This window comes from Pezoporus wallicus, unplaced genomic scaffold, assembly GCF_028554395.1.
Source record: "Pezoporus wallicus isolate ANWC-B61680 ecotype Strahan unplaced genomic scaffold, APGP_CSIRO_Pwel_v1 scaffold_13428, whole genome shotgun sequence".
NCBI lineage: Eukaryota > Metazoa > Chordata > Aves > Psittaciformes > Psittacidae > Pezoporus > Pezoporus wallicus.
In genome coordinates this window covers 3,081,681-3,099,902 of record NW_026637482.1, presented here as the reverse complement: position 1 = coordinate 3,099,902, position 18,222 = coordinate 3,081,681, and the positions used below count along the sequence as shown (strand labels likewise).

At 45.8% G+C, this 18,222-nt stretch overlaps 2 protein-coding genes across 2 annotated transcripts in view; both read right to left on the bottom strand.

Moving 5' to 3' along the window:
* The window catches only part of LOXHD1 (lipoxygenase homology PLAT domains 1), a 349,538-nt gene that overhangs the window by 20,528 nt on the left and 310,788 nt on the right, over positions 1-18,222 (bottom strand). The window contains exon 1 of the mRNA XM_057405703.1: positions 2,564-2,661. Coding sequence (XP_057261686.1) covers positions 2,564-2,596 — 33 coding nt within the window. The 5' untranslated portion in view covers positions 2,597-2,661. Of the gene's footprint in view, positions 1-2,563 lie in introns of the transcript that reaches the window.
* ATP5F1A (ATP synthase F1 subunit alpha) lies at positions 8,821-16,842 on the bottom strand. The gene is made up of 12 exons (XM_057405715.1): positions 16,726-16,842; positions 15,666-15,744; positions 14,418-14,587; positions 13,043-13,216; positions 12,794-12,960; positions 12,508-12,656; positions 11,323-11,474; positions 10,974-11,198; positions 10,774-10,881; positions 10,072-10,216; positions 9,692-9,842; positions 8,821-9,029 (listed from the first exon to the last, which is right to left on the bottom strand). The coding sequence occupies exons 1-12, from the start codon at positions 16,786-16,788 to the stop codon at positions 8,948-8,950; spliced, it is 1,665 nt and encodes a 554-aa protein (XP_057261698.1). The 5' UTR covers positions 16,789-16,842; the 3' UTR covers positions 8,821-8,947.

The following is an 18,222-nucleotide window of genomic DNA, read 5'->3' as shown; positions in this document are numbered from 1 at the left end:
CTGTGAGCCAATACACCAGACTTTAAGTGGGCTTTTTTAGCATTATCATAATGTCTATTTTTCTTATTACAGGACCAAAGTGCTCTGATGAAACCCAAATTTCTGCTGCTGGGTTACCCGAAATACACTGCAAGAGCAGGCTTGTGGAGAACCAGGTACTTTCCAAGAAAATGATTAAAGAAGAACAGCATCTTGCAAAAACAAACACAAAAAAAGCCCACACTTGCTCAACTCATGGCAATTACTACATGCAGGGCAAGAGGAAACAAACACAGTCTTTGGTGTGTCCACAGCTCTTTTGCAGGCAGCACAGGCTGCATCATGCAAGCGGGGGGCTTCAGGGCAAATCATGTGTAGCTGCAGGCATCTCTGGACTTTGGCCCCTGGGTAAGCAGGAGCTGCAGGAGGATGCGAAAGAGAAAAACCTTTTATTTAAGGGAATTTATCATCTTGTGCAGAGACCTGAGAGCATGAGCAAACTGGCATGCAGGGAGCAAAGTCGCCCTGTGCTTTCCCAATGCAGCACATCATGAGCATCGCACCATGAACTTTGGCGGGGACTAGGTTGCTGTGCAGGAAAAGAGAGACGCATGCACACCGCTGAAAAGAACAGAACTAATGGGGTTTAAGGCTAAATCAGTCCTAAATAGGCTTGAAGCACAGCCCTGCCACCCTGAAAGAGCAAGGCAGGCTGCAGCTTGTCCCCAAGAGAAATTCAGCTGTTGCCATTCACAACCAGATCTGTTTCAAAGCTGGTAGATACGACACCAAACCCTGCTCAGCTTTTGCAGGGTTTGGTTATTTTTCAGACTTTGTCCCATCAGTTGGGGCATCCCTGCCCTGGAGCCCTCCCCAGAATGTCTCCTTTCCCATTGGACTGTCCTGACCACTACACAATCACTTCAGCAAAGAATTCTCCTTGAAATTTTTGGTTTAAGCAAAGTAACTTAAGAGCAAAAACTGCAGGAGGACGTTTGTGCTTTCACAGCACTAAACAGCAAACAGAAGGTGAATTTGGGGTTTTCTGTCCATCTCTTGCTCCCCCTACTCCCTCCCCAGCCCTTATAGCTGATGCACAGTCACTGGCCCATGGTGTGAAGGCTGCTTGGGGTGGTAACTGCTGTTTCCATGGGCCGATCAACCACAGCAGGGCCTCTCTCTCTCCACTGAGTCACATCCATCATGTTCCACTCCAGCCTCTGCCCAAGTACATTTCCATTGTCGGGGGGGGGGGGGGGGGGGGAGTTGTTGAAGCACACAAGCTTCAGAAAGGAAACTGCTAAAAGCCAAACAAAATCCATGTCAGTACCAACAGTTTTGGGCTCAGTAAGCACTGAGCATTATTCAGGATGTAGCCATGTTTGCAATACAGGGGGTCAGGCAGAAGCAAGCATCCAATGCAATTTCCCAGCTCCTCCTCATCCTGGGGGGCTTGGGGCTGCCCTGGTATTTTCTCCTTGCTCTAAGATCCTCCTTTAGAAAGCCCTGCTGCAGCTAGAGAGGAAGAAACTGGGCAGCGCTAGCCAAAGCCAGCCCTGCAGCGAGGACCTCTACTTCAATCCCGTGCTCCAACAAAGCATGACAATCCATGTCTTCATAGCATCATGGTTATTCTCCCCAGCCTGGGGGGTGCTGCCACCACCCTCAAATCCCTCCTCTCCCTCACATTTGCGAAGCAAAGTGAGCACTGTGGGAATAGCTGAGAAACAACTGCCAGTTGCAAAGCTGGCTTCATTCTCCAAATCAGGTTCAATACTCATTTGGGCTTTCGTATCAGATGATGATGTGCTAGATAATGCACTAATGATGCTCCACAAGCTGGGTGCTCTGCATTTACCCCTCATCAGCACCCCCAAACCTGGCACCTGCTCCTCCCAGGACCCAGACACCTTCTCCCTGCCCTGGAAGATAGGAGCTTCTTCCCAGAAATCTGGGAAACCCTGTAGGCCATTCATAGATGGGGATTTTCAGCCTGCAAATAGAAGAATTTGTCATTTATTTCCTGGAAGGCTCACACATGAAGAGGAACTGAGCAGCCACAGTGCCAGGGCTTTGCAGCAGCTAAGTGGGGATTGTGCACTTCTCCATTTCCAAAAGCAATGTTCAGAATACCAAAAAACCAAAAAACAACAAAACTTGGTTTTCCCTGAACTGTGGCTTTTCCTCTGCAATTTGGCAGCAGCACACTGAGGAACTCTTTCCTATCCAGGATTAGTTTGCATCAAAGGAGACTTTTTTGCCCATAGTGTCTCTAAGAAGTTCATCAAATTAATATTATCAAACCCCAAACCCAGCACCAACTTCCCCCAGCTCGGCAGCTCAATGGAGTGTATTTTAGCTGGACAGGGCAGGCTGCAAAGCCAGGGATCTTGGAACATGCGTGGATAGGGAATGCCTGCATGGGGATGCTCCGAGCCTTCAGCAACAGCACCACAGGAACATGAAGGTGGCTTTGAAGCAGCTCCGGTCAAAACAGAGTGACCACCCCCCGGCTCTCCTGTGAGCCCCCTGGCCCCTCTGGGTCCTACCACACTGCCTCCCTACCTGATGAGACCCCACTCACCCAAAAGTGGTCCCTGAACGGTGCCTCCTGCATCCTGCTGCCTCTCTGACAGCGACACTGCTCCAGCACCGCTCTGTAGCTCCCGGTGCCGCCCCGTCCCGCCCCGCCCAGCCAGTCCCACCCCGCGGCGAACTGTCAGAGAACCAGAGTGTTTTGTGGTGGAGGGGACCATAAAGCTCATCCAGTTCTAGCCCCCTGTCACGGGCAAAGACGCCTTATACTAGAGCAGGCTGCTCCAAGTCCCGTCCAGCCTGGCCTTGAACACCGCCAGGGATGAAGCAGCTGCAGCTTTTCTGGGCACTCTGTGACAGTGCAACCCCACCCTCACAGGGAGGAACTTCTGCCTCCGATCTCTTCTCAATCTCCGCTCTGCCAGGTTAAAGCCATTCCCCTTGGCCTGTCCCTACAGGCCCTTGTCCCAAGCCCCTCTCCAGCTTTCCTGCAGCCCCTTCAGGCACTGGAGCTGCTTTAGGGTCTCCCCTTCAGGAGCCTTCTCTTCTCCAGGCTGGACCAGCCCAGCTCTCTCAGCCTGGCTCCAGGGCAGAGCTGCTCCAGCTTTCTTTCTGCCCTGTTGCTGCTGTGACTTGGAGGGTGAGAACTTCCTTATTGAAGCACTGTGTGGTGAATACCTGTGATAGGTCAAAGGTGGGGACAATGGGACTGGTTGTGGAGGGTCTGTCACCAATTCCTGAAAGTGCTGTTAGCTGCCTCGGCCACGGAGCACTGATAGAAAGCTGAGAAGCAGCATGTGGTGGTGCTGGTGACTCTCTTGGAGTCTCAGCCCCACTCAGGCTTACCTGCCTGTCCTAAAGCCTGCTTGATCAGCAGATCAGATGGAGAAAACGACAAAATTCAGTCCAAAATTCACACTTTGGAGTTTGTTCGTGGGCAGGTTGTACCTCAGCTGAAAGGTGAAGTTGTTAAAACCTCTTCAAAGCATTGCCTGAAATCTTTCAGATCTGGAACAGATAGGACATGACCTCTGCTACCAGCACAGGAACTGCAGCCATCAATGTTGGAAGCAAAATCCACACAAGTCTGATTTTGTCAAAACCAATATGTTTGCCAAGCAGCAGTGCCCCCACGTCACATCTGAGCTGATTTATTTCCTGTAAGTGGAAAATGCCTTTTTTTTTACCTTACTGGACTGCTGTAGTTTTCCCTGTGTTAAAGCAGGGTAGCAGGTTAGGGCAGTGGGTACAACTCAGGCTGTGTGGTACACAGTGTCATACATTACCTACTTTCATCATTTTGAAGAACCACTCACAAGGCAGCTCCCGATGACTCATTCCAGGCAGTGACACAGGAAAAAATATGGATGGGCACAGAACATGTACAGGACAAGGGGGAATGGCTTTAAACTGACAGAGGGGAGACTGAGATCTTAGGCAGTTTTTCCCTGTGAGGGTGCTGAGGATCTGGTACAGGGAGCACAGAGAAACTCTGGCTGCCCCATCCCTGGCCGTGTTTATCCTGGGTTCAGCAGCAGCAATCATTTTTCTCCTTCGTGGTAGCTGGTGCAGTGCTGTTTTGACTTCCAGCCTGGGAACAGTGCTGGTGATACCGATGTTTTCGGTTGTTGCTAAGTGATGTTTACCCTGACCAAGGACTTTGTGAGGCTCAGGCTCTGCCAGGGAGGAGGGGAAGCCAGGAGGAAGCAGAGACAGGACGCCTGACCCAGGCTAGCCGAAGAGGTATTCCATACCACAGCACGTCATGCCCGGGGTGGGGGGTAACTGGGAGTTACCCGGAAGGACACGGGCTTCCGGATGGGACTCGTTTCTTGGCGGGTGGTACTGTATTCTCTTCCCTTGTTATTTTCTCTTATCATTGTTGTCGGTGGTGGTAGTGGTGGTGATTTGTGTTGTACATTGGCTGCTGGACTGTTCTTGTCTCAACCCATAGGAGTTGCACTCTTTTGATTCTCCTCCCCATCTCTCCGGGAGAGGGGAAGGGGAGAGCTCCGGAATGGGGGGCCTCGATTGCTCTCAGCCTGGCACCACTCACTGGGAGTGAGTGAACAAGCTGTCTGGCTTAAACCACGACAGTGTTCAAGGCCAGGTTGGATGCGGCTCGGAGCAAGCTGCTCTACTGGAAGGTGTCCCTGCCTGTGGCAGTGGGCTTGCAACTAGATAATCTTTAAAAGCTCCCTTAAAGCAGAATCCAGCTGCTACCCATTGACGAGTGGGGCTGATTGAAGAATAGGGTGGATTGAAGAATGGGGTTGATTGAAGAATAGGGTTGTAAATAAGTAACCTGAAGAATGTTAGGCTTTGTTAGCAACTATAGAGAAAACAAAATTACTAAAATAAGCTTTGCCAGAACCACCTGGTGGTTACTGATATGACAACGATCCTAAAACAAAAGTGATTGAAGAAATAACCACCGGGGGTCTGAAAGCCCACTACCACATTTTTGTATGCATACAGGAGGCATTCTTTAAGAAGTATGATGTAATGTATGTGATCTAATGAATATGTATGTTTAAGGACAATATAATCACAGCCTGGTTGATGCCTGGTAGAGACACGCTTGGAGGAGCAATCCCCCATGTCTCCTGGCTCCGCAATACAGAATACCTGCTTGTCAGCTTTAAACTTTTTTGGCAAGTTCCTGGAGATTTCTCCAAATCAATCTGGCACCCCAGATGGGACACTCTGCTCGGCTGCAGGACCTGCTGAGGACAGGGCGCCCTAGGGCCCTCAGGAGTTTTTCCCAGAGGGACCCCTCAACTCATTCAGATCACTGCGAGAGCAGACAAGGATCATCTCATAAAAGGTATTCTTTTCTTTTATATAGTCTGTAGGATGCAGGGGGCATCTTGGTTTGGTAAATTGGTTTGGTTAAGTGTTACGCAAGGTTTGGAAGCCTTCTGTAAATCGAGATAGGAAATCTCATGGGTAAAGGCGTATACCCTGCTGCTAGCGTCCGTTTGGTGTACACCCAGAAGAAGCAGAGGGCATCTTGTGGTTTGGGTCCTGCAAGATGCAGTGGGAATCTTATAGAAAAGGTTTTGGATTTTACTGGTATTTGACTTATGTTGTAGCTTGTTATGGTGATGATTTTGGTCTTGTGATTTTGGTATTAGTGACAGACTGTTATAACTGTGTTATTAACTGTTGTTTCTGTTTCAAGTGTTGTAACTGTGTGGAATGTGTCTATTTTGTGGCTTGTTACAGTGACGCTTTTGATCTTGTGATTTTGGTATTGGTGACAGACTGTTATAACTGTGTTATTAAATGTTGTTTCTTTGATACAATTTTAGTCTCTGTCTCAAGTGTTGTAACTGCGGAGTGTGTCTGTGGAATCCTGTGTGTGTGAATGCGAGATTAATAAGGGAAAATCGGCAGAGTGGAGAGATCTTGAAAAAGAGTCCTTTAGGGTGCATTTTGGCACATTGGAAAGAACTGGGAGGGTTTCCTGGGGGCTCAGTAAATAAGGAAAACGTTGGTGAAATGCTGTAACCAATGCCGGCCATTGTATACTCTGGGGGATCCGGAGAAATGGACTAAAAATGAAACTCTGAATTGTAATACCTTGTTACAATTAATGTTGGTTTTGAGGCGGCAGGGAAAATGGGATGAAGTAATGTATGCAGATACGTTTTTCACGTTGCAAAACCACCCAGAATGGCAGAAAGGATGTGGACTTAATATAGCACCTTCAGATCCTTTAATTTTAGCTTTAGAAAAAGAAAGGAAGCAGGGTGGGAATAGATTGGAAAGATGCTGTTCTGATTGTGATATTGCGGAAATGTGTTTGAAACTGGAGAGCCGAGGATAACATGGTTGGGGACAGAATGGAGGATTGTTTCACCAAAGGTACCACTCCTGTTGCTGCCCGTGTCAGTAGTAAAACTAAGACTGTCCTGCAAGCCCCTCTTAGGGAAGCAATGGGACCAGAGGGGTGTACCAGGATAAAAGTAAATTTCTCTTTAGGAGATTTGGATAATTGGAAGCAGATTGCAAGAAACTATCTAAATGACCCTGTGGGGGTAGCTAAGAAATTTGAGATGCTGGTAAAAGGTCAGGATCCTGATTGGAAGGACACAGATGTAATATTGGATAAATTAACAGAGACAGAAAAACAATTGGTTATAAAAACTGCTTGTAGACAGGTAAATGCTCAAATTACTGCAGGGGCGATAGCTGGGAGGGTTGAAAATCATATCCCCCTTACAGCTCCAGACTGGGATTATAATGATGCTGGAGATTATGCATATCTAAAGAGATATCAAAATTGGATTAAATATGGGCTTGAAAATACTATACCTTAAGCAGTAAATTAGTTGGTGCTGTTTGAAGTAAGACAGGGGCCAAAAGAGTCACCGACAGTTCCTGGACAAGCTCAGAGAAACTATGCGAAAATGCACCACAATGGATCCTTCCTCAGAGGAAGGTAAATTACAGCTTGCAAATTCCTTTGTGGGGCAGTCAGCGGAGGATATCAGGCAAAAGCTCCAAAAATGATCTGTGACTGAAATAAGAGATCTAGAAAAACTATTGGAAGTGGCTTGGAAAGTATACAGGAATAGAGAACAAGTAAAAGAAAGGAAATTAGGAAAGGTTTTGACAACAGCCACAATCGCAGCAATGGAACAAGCAAACAGGGGATATAGTGGAATGAGAGGTAGAGGTTGTGGCTGGAGAATGGTGATGAGAGGTAGAGGTAGGGGTTATAGTCTGGATCAATGTGCAAACTGTAAAGGGTTTGGACACTGGAAACAGGAATGTCCACAAGGAAAACAACAAACTCAACTGACTGCTGAACTAGAATTAGATTGATGGGCACCTGGGGAATCTACCCTAGCGGATCCACTGATTAAAATCAAGCTAGGGACCACAGCAAAAGAAACGGAATTCTTTATAGATACCGGGGCAACTTATTCGGTCCTGAATCAAGATCTAACATTAAAAGGAAAAGTCTGTAACAGTTGTGGGAGCTCCTGGCCGTCAAGAAAAAGCATTCTTTCTAAAACCTTTAAGATATAAGACAGGAAAACAGACTGGTGTGCAAAATTTCTTATGTATGCCAAATTCACCAAAATCCTTACTGGGACGAGACTTATAAGAACATTTGGAGGCAATAATAACATTTACAGAAGGAGAAATGGAATTAAAGGTAAAAGATGATCAGTTGATTAAAATTCTGAGTTTATCTTTAATCCAACAGAAAATTAATGAGAACCTTCCTGAAATAGAAGAAGTCTTTAAGCAGGTATATCCAGGAGTATGGGCATCCAAAGTTCCAGGTAAGGCAAAAAATGCTTTGCCTATTAAAGTAGAAATAAAAAGGGGGGCCTGCCCAGTTAGAATAAAATAATATCCCTTAAAATTGGAGGATCAGAAGGGAATCAAAGAAATCATTGATCATTTTTTAAAATATGGATCTCAGAGCCTCAGCAAAATTGTGGAGGATATTCATCCAGTAGTAGCTAATCCATATACCTTATTAACTAAATTGAATAATAATCAGAAGTGGGTTACCGTTCTGGACTTAAAGGATGCATTTTTCTGTCTGCCCCTGGCCAAAGAAAGCCAAAATTTTTTGCTTTCAAACGGGAAAACCCTGAAACAGGAAGAAGGACACAGCTCACTCGGAGGGTATTACCTCAGGGAATTAAAAACAGTCCAACCATTTTCAGAAATAAATTGGCATGAGAGTTAGAACCCTGGGAAGCACCAACCCAGACAGGCACTTTACTACAGTATGTTGATGACCTGTTAATTGCTACGGAAACTGAGACAGAATGTGTACAATGGACTGTAGAACTGTTAAACTTTCTAGGGCTAAATCGATACCGCATATCTAAATTGAAGGCTCAACTAATTCCAACTGGAGTATCTTATTTAGGACAAGAAATAACAGGAGGACAACGAGAACTTGGAGCAGCTCAGAAGGAAGCAATCTGCCAAATAACACGACCATCCGTGGTTAAAGATCTCTGGACATTTCTGGGAATGACAGGATGGTGGCGACTCTGGATCTGTGATTATGGTGTTCTGGTAAGACCCTTATATGAGCTGCTAAAAGAAAGTCCAACCTTTCTAAAATGGACAGATCAAACTGAAGAAGCATTTAAATGCTTCATACTCCATATTCCATATAGAGTCCAATCCACCCAATTCTGAACCCCTGGTTTGAATTTTCAGAGTTCCTCTCACAAGTGAGTGTCTAGAGTTTAACTCTGTGGTTTTAAAGGCACATGTGGCACACACAGCAGGGCAGCATAATATAGAAGGAACAGAACATACACATCTTTTTACACAGGAATTTTTATTCTCACCGGTATCTGTACATTCAAGTCGCACATTCTTTTAAGTCTTTGATGGAGCTGGAGCACGGGACCACAATAGCCTGGCCTGTTTTAACAGTTTTACAAGTTTATGCCTCAAAAGTAGCCAGGAAATTTGTGACAATTTCCTTCAACTTTGCTTCCGTCTGGTCAGAGATCTTCCCTTCAGTCCTGTTGAGATAATGTAGTTAAACTTCTGACACAGGAATAGATAATGGTCAATCCCCAAGACAAAGAAAACTACAATGAACCTTCCCATTTCTAACAAGATTAGCACAATAATTAGCATGTTTGATGCATGAAGCTCTGTAGCAGTGAAACTAACATAACATCACTTCTTCTAAAGTTAGTCTTGTTGAAGAAAGTGGGTTTGTCAACAAATAGCTTTAAAACGGCTCTATGTAGTTCAGAAAGGCTCTGCCTTCTACAGAGAGAGGGTAGGCATGTAATTTGACTCATGACAAAAAAAGCTATGACTAGGGCAGAAACACTCAAAAACCCCAGCAGCCCACCCAGCAGCAGGGAAAGCACTGAGCAGCACTTAATCAACAGCACTCTCATAGCTTAAAGCTGCCAAAAATTTAGGATGTGATTAAATTATTTCAGTGTCAGATTACAGGTATGCAAGCAGGTTCTCATTTTCCCCAAGTAAAAGCTGAAGACGTGAAGCTGAGCTCCAGGCAGCAGCAAAGCTGATTTAACCTCCAGCTCCAGAACAGGCAGCTCAAGGCCTGATGTTGCAGGATATCCTGAATTAACAGTTCAGTGCACATTATCTGCACTCCAGCCATCCATACCATCGTCTTGGGATGATGCATGATTCACTTTCATACCTGATTGTGGAGAGGAGGGCCTGGTGCTGGCTCAGTACATGAGCTAGGAAAGCACTCTCAAATTTGGTGATTTTGCTGGGCTCCAGCTTGTCCAAGTGACCTCTGACACCAGCATAGATGACTGCAACCTGTTCTTCAATAGCCATGGGAACTACAGAAGAGAAAGCGTTCATGCCACTGGTAACTCTCAACATCAGGACATTGTCAGTGCTACAGAGTCCTTCTTTAAAGATCAGCTGCACATCTACCACATCGTTTAGTCAACAATCCAGTCTGCATTCACCATGTCCACAGAATGGACACAATGCTCCCAGGAAGACCAGCCTTGTTAGCACAAAAGGCTAACGGGAAATGCAGACTTGTTACGTCCAAGCACTCACCATATTGTCCTTGTTTGAGCAGCTCTGTCAGACGTACACCACGGTTCAGCAGCTGCTGTGTGGCAGCATCCAGATCAGACCCGAACTGAGCAAAGGCAGCTACTTCACGATACTGAGCCAATTCCAGCTTCATGGTACCTGCCACCTACCACACAAGATACAAGTCAGGCTGAGTCTGACCACCTTTTAAATGCGTCTAGTAGCCTGCAAGTTATCTTCAGCTAACAGCTGTCACAAATCAGCTTTGCCTGGCATTACAAGTCAAGTGAATCCTAAGATTCTGACAGATAATTATATGCATTTCTATAAATCCTGCTTTCTACAAATCTACGAAGTCTGCTTGGCCTTTTTAACAAACATACTAATCGTTCCTGAAATGGTGACAGTGGATATGAAACCTAATTCCACATCTGGACTAAAAGACTGAGGTAAAGAGAGAATTGTTTCTAGTTAGATCAGTACCCAGTTCAACGTACTGAAACTTAACAGCCCTACATCTTTCTGCATGCACAGTTTTCCTTTCCTCCTATCAACCCCAGGAGGCAACAGAAGTATCAAAGAGATCCCCAGAGTTTGCTCTTTTATGATTTCAGAATGCTAAGGAATCAAAAGCTTTATTCTGTGTATTCACAGCTCTTTAAAGAGTGAAATGGGTTGGAAAGACTACTTGTCTCTAAGAGGACACTGCAGTTTCATGCTCACCTGCTTCATAGCCCTGGTCTGAGCAGCTGAACCCACACGGGACACAGACAGACCAACATTGATGGCTGGACGGATACCTTTGTAGAACAACTCAGTTTCCAAGAAAATCTGTAGGAGAAAATATCTTGGTCAGAAGCCTGGAAGCCTCCTCAGAGATCTGCCATTAAATTACACAGAAATACTGGCATGAGAAGTCCTACCTGTCCATCAGTGATGGAGATGACATTGGTTGGAATGTAAGCAGACACATCACCAGCCTGAGTTTCAATGACAGGCAAGGCGGTCAGAGAGCCACCTCCAAAGGAATCATTCATCTTGGCTGCCCTCTCCAGCAGGCGGGAGTGCAGATAGAACACATCACCTGGGTAGGCTTCCCGACCAGGTGGGCGACGCAGCAGCAGAGACATCTGACGATAGGCAACAGCCTGTGTAGTAGACAAAGATTTCAGACTTCAGTAGCTCATGTAAAAATCTGAATTTCTAAACCTGAGGTGATCTGACAGCTACAAACATTCCAGACTATAAGGCCTACAAACAGTGTTTCCTGACCTGTTTGGATAAGTCATCATAGATGATCAACGCATGTTTTCCATTGTCTCTGAAGTATTCCCCCATGGAGCAGCCTGAATAGGGAGCCAGATACTGCAGGGGTGCTGCATCAGATGCAGTGGCAGACACCACAATGGTGTACTTCATCGCATCTGGAAAAGAAAGGGAAACACACACCATGAGTATATTACCTCAATGTGTCTGTCAACAGCAAACAACAGGCATGTGAAGTACTAGTCACCGAAGCAAGCCCAGGCAGCATCCCTACACTGTTACAAAAAGACCACCCTACTAGATTAAAACATCCATCAACACAACTAACTAATATCTAACACTTGCAGGCTCATTTTCTATTTAAAATTAAGTTTAAACTTTCACTAAGACACACTTTGGTTCTAAAAGTAACTCAGCCTTGAAGCATATGGTTTCCTGGCTGCTTCAAGGCAATACAATGCTTTGTTTCAAAGTGCCAAACAAATTACTGCAATTAAATGTGGTTTGTTTTTATTTCCTGTTAGGTATGACTCTGCTTTACATGAGCAGGCAAGAGGTAAGCTGCCTGATCTCTTGCAAGCTCTGTTATATACACAGCTTTGGTCAAGATCACTGTTTCTGTAAAGATACTACCATCTAATCCCTTATGTTTGGGCAGTAAAATCTATCTGCCACATTTACAACTGCCACTCACACTGACTTCCGTATGTATGAAACAAATGCCAAAATACTTGCAGGCCACCGTTTCTCATCAGGCCTGCCTGCCAAGAGGAAGCTCAATGCTGCTGAAAAAAAAACAACAAACAAAACCAAACAAAAAAAAACACACACCAAAAAAAAAAAAACAAAACCAAACAAAAAACAAAACCAAAAACAAAAGCCAAAACAAAAACCAACCAACCAAAAAAACCCCCCAAAGAACCCAACAAAACCAGGCTGACTTTTCCAGAAGCAATTCAGGAGTTCCAGGGTGGCTCATACTAGTCTTCTAATGTGCTGCAGTAGAAGGAGGCTCTTTCCCCCAGGTAGCTAGAAAGATTTCTTGTCCACAAAAGCAAGTATTTCAGTCATTCAGTAACAAAAGAATTCTGTTTACATTCACAGGTAGGAGAGGTCATAGCAATATTTAGCATTACAATGGGAAGAGGATGTCACCAGTTGCCAGGCTCAACTATCTTCAAAAATCTGTACCTGCATCAGTAAGCCTCTTCACCAGCTGAGCAACAGTTGATCTCTTTTGACCAATTGCAACATAGATACAGTACAACTTCTTCTTCTCATCTGTTCCATCATTAAATCGTTTCTGGTTAATTATTGTGTCAATTGCAATGGAAGTTTTCCTGTAACACAGAGGTTGGTAAGTTAAGCTGCCTACAGTTCTCCAAACCTCTACACCACTCTGTGTTCAGCTCTGCACATCAGCACATGCTGTTCTCAAGTTTAAAAAAAGCATTTTTAGCTTGGGCATTTAACTTACCCAGTCTGTCTGTCACCAATGATCAGCTCACGCTGGCCACGACCAATTGGCACCAAGCTGTCCACAGCCTTAATACCAGTCTGCATAGGCTCACGCACAGAGATTCTGGGAATGATTCCAGGGGCTTTCAAGCCAACTCTTCTACGTGTCTTGGATGCAATGGAACCCTTGAAAGACAGGAAAAACCCTGTTACAGTCTGTATAACATACATAAAGCAGAGATATTAAACATCTTGCAGTTACACTTACCTTCCCATCAATTGGATTGCCCAAGGCATCTACAACACGGCCCAGCAGCTCTTCCCCAACTGGAACATCCACAATAGCACCAGTCCTCTTCACTACATCCCCTTCCTTGATCAGTCTGTCATTACCAAACACGACAACACCAACATTGTCGGGCTCCAAATTCAAGGACATACCCTAGAACAAAGATCACACTATCATGAGAAAACCCATACTGATATTTACAAGCATTTTGACAGTTTAAAACAGATGTAATTATTCTACAGTGTAGAATATCCAACATAACCTACTTCAATCTTATTTGTAATAGTCAATATTCTGCTTTTCCATACAACACATGTATGTTCTTCCATAGTGGTTACAGAACCTGCCTAAGCCTTCAGCTTACTACAGAACTGTACTTGCAGTAGTCTAGCATTCAGCCCTTTCTCTCTCCAAAAAGGTAAGCAGAATTCAAATGCAACATTTGTCTCTTGACTAGGAATTGGACAAGGGAGTATCACTGGCTTCTTCTCTTCCTAAAGCGAGTTCAGACATTAAAAAAACTGGAAGAGCCGTTGCAGAACTCTTGGAACAGGACTGGAGCACTTCCCATATGAAGACAGGCTGAGGAAGTTGGGGCTGTTCAGCCTGAAGAGAAGCCTGCATGGAGACCTCATAGCAGCCTTCCAGTATCTGAAGGGGGCCTATAGGGATGCTGGGGAGGAACTCTTCATTTGGAACTGTAGTGATAGGACAATAGGTAACGGGTTAAAACTTAAACAGGGGAAGCTTAGATTGCATATAAGGAAGAAGTTCTTTACTGCAAGGGTGGTGAGGCACTGGAATGGGTTGCCCAGGGAGGTTGTGAACGCTCCATCTATGGCGGTGTTGAAGACCAGGCTGGACGAGGCCTTGGGTGACATGGTTTAGTGTGAGGTGTCCCTGCCCATGGCAAGGGGTTTGGAACTGGATGATCTTAAGGTCCTTTCCAACCCTAACTATTCTATGATTCTATGATAAGACAGTTTAGCTTTAGACCACTCTTAGACTGTAAGATGTCAGCAAACTGCACGCAGTACTGCAGCAGAGACTACTATCCAACAGTAAACAGAAAAGCCAGCCTGAAACCAAAGAAAACAAAATCCAACACCAGATTATCTCTTACACTTCTTGGCTCTGATGCTGGCCAAGAACTAGATACTGGAAGCAAAGTGTTACAAATTAGAAAAGTATTTGCTTTTTTGTAGTTTTATTTCAACTAGTTACTATGTATTAAAGTTGCAATGAAGTCTGTAAAAAGTCCATACAGGCACTTCCAGCAGAGTCTCATGTTCTCCTTATAAAAAGTCATCTTTATATTCCTAGACTAAACAAATCTGCCTTAGGGAAAGCGTACCTTCAATCCAGAAGAGAATTCAACCATTTCTTCTGCCTGGACATTTCTCAGGCCATACACACGGGCAATACCATCACCAATAGACAGCACACGGCCAGTCTCCTCAAGTTCAGCAGAGGTGTCAGCTCCCAAAATACGTTCCTCAAGAATAGAGGATACCTCAGCAGTACCTGGAAAGAGGCATTTCAAACCAGATTTAACACATTAAGACACCGTATGAATTTTGTAAGCTTGTACTGAACTCATAAACCAAGGTACCATTTCGCAGATACGCCACAAAGTATAGCAAGCAACATTCTTCCTCACATAGGAACTCAAGATAAATAACAACTTCTGTAGTCACAGACAATAAAAGCAGCTTCAACTCATCATTATGAGCCAGCTTTCATCAGAACACTGATGGCTATTCAGTTATCAATATCCTTCATTATGTCCTACACTATTAGCTTCTCTCCCCTAGAAAGCAAATAGAATAATTAGCCATAGCCCAGAAAGAACAGATGTGCCAGCTCCACCTACAGAAGATTTACTTTGATTGAAGGCATCAAAACACCCTGTCAACTGATTTGTAATCCAGGATCTAAATATATTTAAAAGAACTGAATACATTTATGGAGCAAGTTTTTTGATACAAGCTGTAAAAATGTAATTTTCACATCCTCAAATTTGTTTAGCTGTGTACCTCCAACAACTTTTTACTTCCTCAAATATAGCTGTGAAACTGTTACTTCCTAATAATACATTTAATCACCCTAAACCACTTCAAAAAGCGTACATGAAACACTACCAAAAATACAGCTGTGCAGTGCTGCTGTCTTCTCTAAATACCAAGATACTGGCAGCCAAAAAATGACACTCAAGGACATAAGGTCAAACCCAGGCAGGCCTGGGAAAGTCATCTGTTCCCTCATCCTGTTACAAACAAGACAGGCAACTGGAATCTGAGAGTTTTCCAAATAATTCTGCAGGAGCTGAAGACTTAATTGAATTCCCATGGAGCAGGTAACCTGTGTAAGACAGCTGACCACTCATTTGGTTTGGGCATATGAAATTATTAAACTGGAGTCTCCTAGATGCAGCTATAGCAGTTCAGTGTTCTGTACTGACACTGACAGTACGTAAATGTCCTCAAATGTTTTGTCAACTAACAAAACTGATGCCCCTCACATTCCAAATTCAAACTCCTTTTTATCTGACAGAGCAAGTTCTGAAGCCACACTCGTGTATGAAGATCTTTCTCAGACTCACCAGTTTTCTGGCAGCATGTTTTGGAGGCATGGATATTTCTTGTAGCAATAAATGCTGCACCCAGGGTGTTTCTGGAAACCTAAAATAAGTAATTATTTCAGTGAGATTTCTTCAGTCACTCAAAAAGAAATTTTTTTGAGATAACATAATCATATGAGGTTATACTTTTAATATGTAGTGAGCTCCACTCTATTCACAAGCTGCAGTTATGAAACCATGTACAGCAATACTAAGCAAGCACAGATGGAAAAGAAGATTGCTCTAAACTACTTTCTCCATTTTCCTGCATTGCACTTATGTCACCATCACAGCACTGCAGCAGTTCCCAAAGCAACACCTCATCTCGTTTGCTGTCTATGCAATGACTGTCAAAACCGTGGGGCATTAAGAAACAGTGCACCCCTAATGGTTCTGCACAAGGGAAAATAAGATTGTGTCTTCTAAGGTTTGACCTAAGAAAGATCTAACTGCAGAATTTCTAAAGCATAGCAAGAACATATACAACAACAGAAACAAACAAGAACTAATAATCTAAGAGAATGCACTAAGACATTATAACACATGAAAATATTACAATCAGCGTCCCAAAGGGTCCCATACAGCGTCAATGCTGTTTTTCTGAACGCCTGGGTAGGCCTCTTCTCCTTTCACCTTCACAAGGGGACACGCCAGAACGGTTCGTGACAGACCTTCATACTACCACTCCCCAAAACAGGAGGGGGAAATTCCACCTAGCAAAGCCTCCCAGCTCAAATCCCCAACCTTGACCTTGTTCTAGCATCTTTCCGACACTGATCTCAACCCCAACCATGCAAATTCGAATCGCAAAGGACACGCCGTCCTCTAGACATCCCCTCCCCCAAATGAGGGCACCACTGCCTCAGCAGCTGCCGGTCCCCGCAGAAACCCAGCGCTAAAGTGAGCCCCGCACATCCCTCCCCTTCCCACCCAGACACCCGCATCGGGAGCCCGCGACCCCTCAATGTCACCGCTGCCCCCAAGATGGCGACGGTGCCCGTCTCGGACACCGCTGGCTGCAGGGAGAAGGGAGAGGGCTCACCAGGCCGGCCTGCCGCGGTAGGGACCGGGCGAGGGAGGCAGCCACACGGGCGGAGAGCATCATGGCGGCGACAGCCCAGGCGAAGAATGAAGCTAACACGTCCCGACTGCCAGCCCCGCGCTCCCTCCACAAAATGGCCGCGACGCGCTCCGCCCGTTTTGGCGGCGAGGCCACGCCCGCGGGGCGGGGCGAGAACCGGAAGGGGTTCCTCTGCCTCAGGAGACGGGGAGCGTTTTGTCCCCGTGCGTTTGAGCGGTGGAGGGGTATTTGTGTATATGTGTACATTCACGTGTATAAACAACAAAAAACCCGAAACGGGGCTTTTACAAAAGGGTACGTGCCCTTGAAATGGCCGTCGGCGGGCGGAAGGGGCACAGAGGGGCGGTGGATTTGGGGGTGGGGCATGAGGTGGGCAGTCTGGGGCATGGTGGGGGAGGCATGAGGCATGGGTATGAGGCATTGCGATGGGACGTCGTGGGGGATATGGCACATGAAGCAGGGGAGTGGGTAGGGATACTGGGACATGGGGCAGGGGCCATGAGACAGGGCCATGGGACATGAAGCAGGGCCGTGAGGCAAGGGTATGGAATACGGGGCAGGAACATAGGCCATGGAGCAGGGACATGGGACACGGGGCAGGGACATGGGGCAGAGTCACGAGCTGTAAGGTCCCTTCCAACACAAAACATTTCGTGATTCCATGATTCTATGTGTTTTTATGGTGTATATTCCTTTAAAGAGCACAGCTGCTATATGGATTTATGTAAGCAACATACAAGCTATTCAAATGTCAAGTTTTACCCTTTAAATTCAATATGTGATTTACCCGTATTGATGAAGGGCTCTAGATGCCTTTATTTGTAATTGGCCCTGAAATATTAAACTCCCTAAAAACCCGAAATCCCCGCAAATCCATTCACACCCGCCTACACATTCGGAACTACAAATCCCATCAGCCCTTGCGGTGCTTGGGATATGCTGGGAGGTGGCGGGAGCTTCGATATGGCGGAGGCTGTTACAACTCCTGGGGAGCAGATGCCGCAGCGGGTAAGGACGGGCTCGGGGAGCGAGTTCCCGGGACGGGGTTACCAGAGGTGCAGGTCTGTGCACCGGGACCAGTTGTCTGGATTCCTCCCGGAGCGGATGGCCGGCCGGCCGGCCGGCCCTGGTGCGTTATCGGAGCCCGCGTCCCTCTCTCCCGAGCGCGGTTCCTTCATCCTTCCCACAGGAGGCACCGAGCCCTGGGCTGTTGGAAGTGGCGGGCCCCACTGCTCGAACATGCGCGGGGCTCGGGCAGGAACGAGCCCGCGAAGGGCTTTTACCCTATTCAGCGTCCTGGGGGAGGGGAGGTGTGGTCTCGCTGTGTGTTTTGCAGCAGAGAGGTCTGTATTCAGTCGCTGCTACCTGTTCGGTGATAGCCTGAGCTCACAGCTTTAGGTGTGAGCTGGTTTGAGAGGCTCATCATAAGAATCACAAAATCAGCCCGGCTGGAAGAGA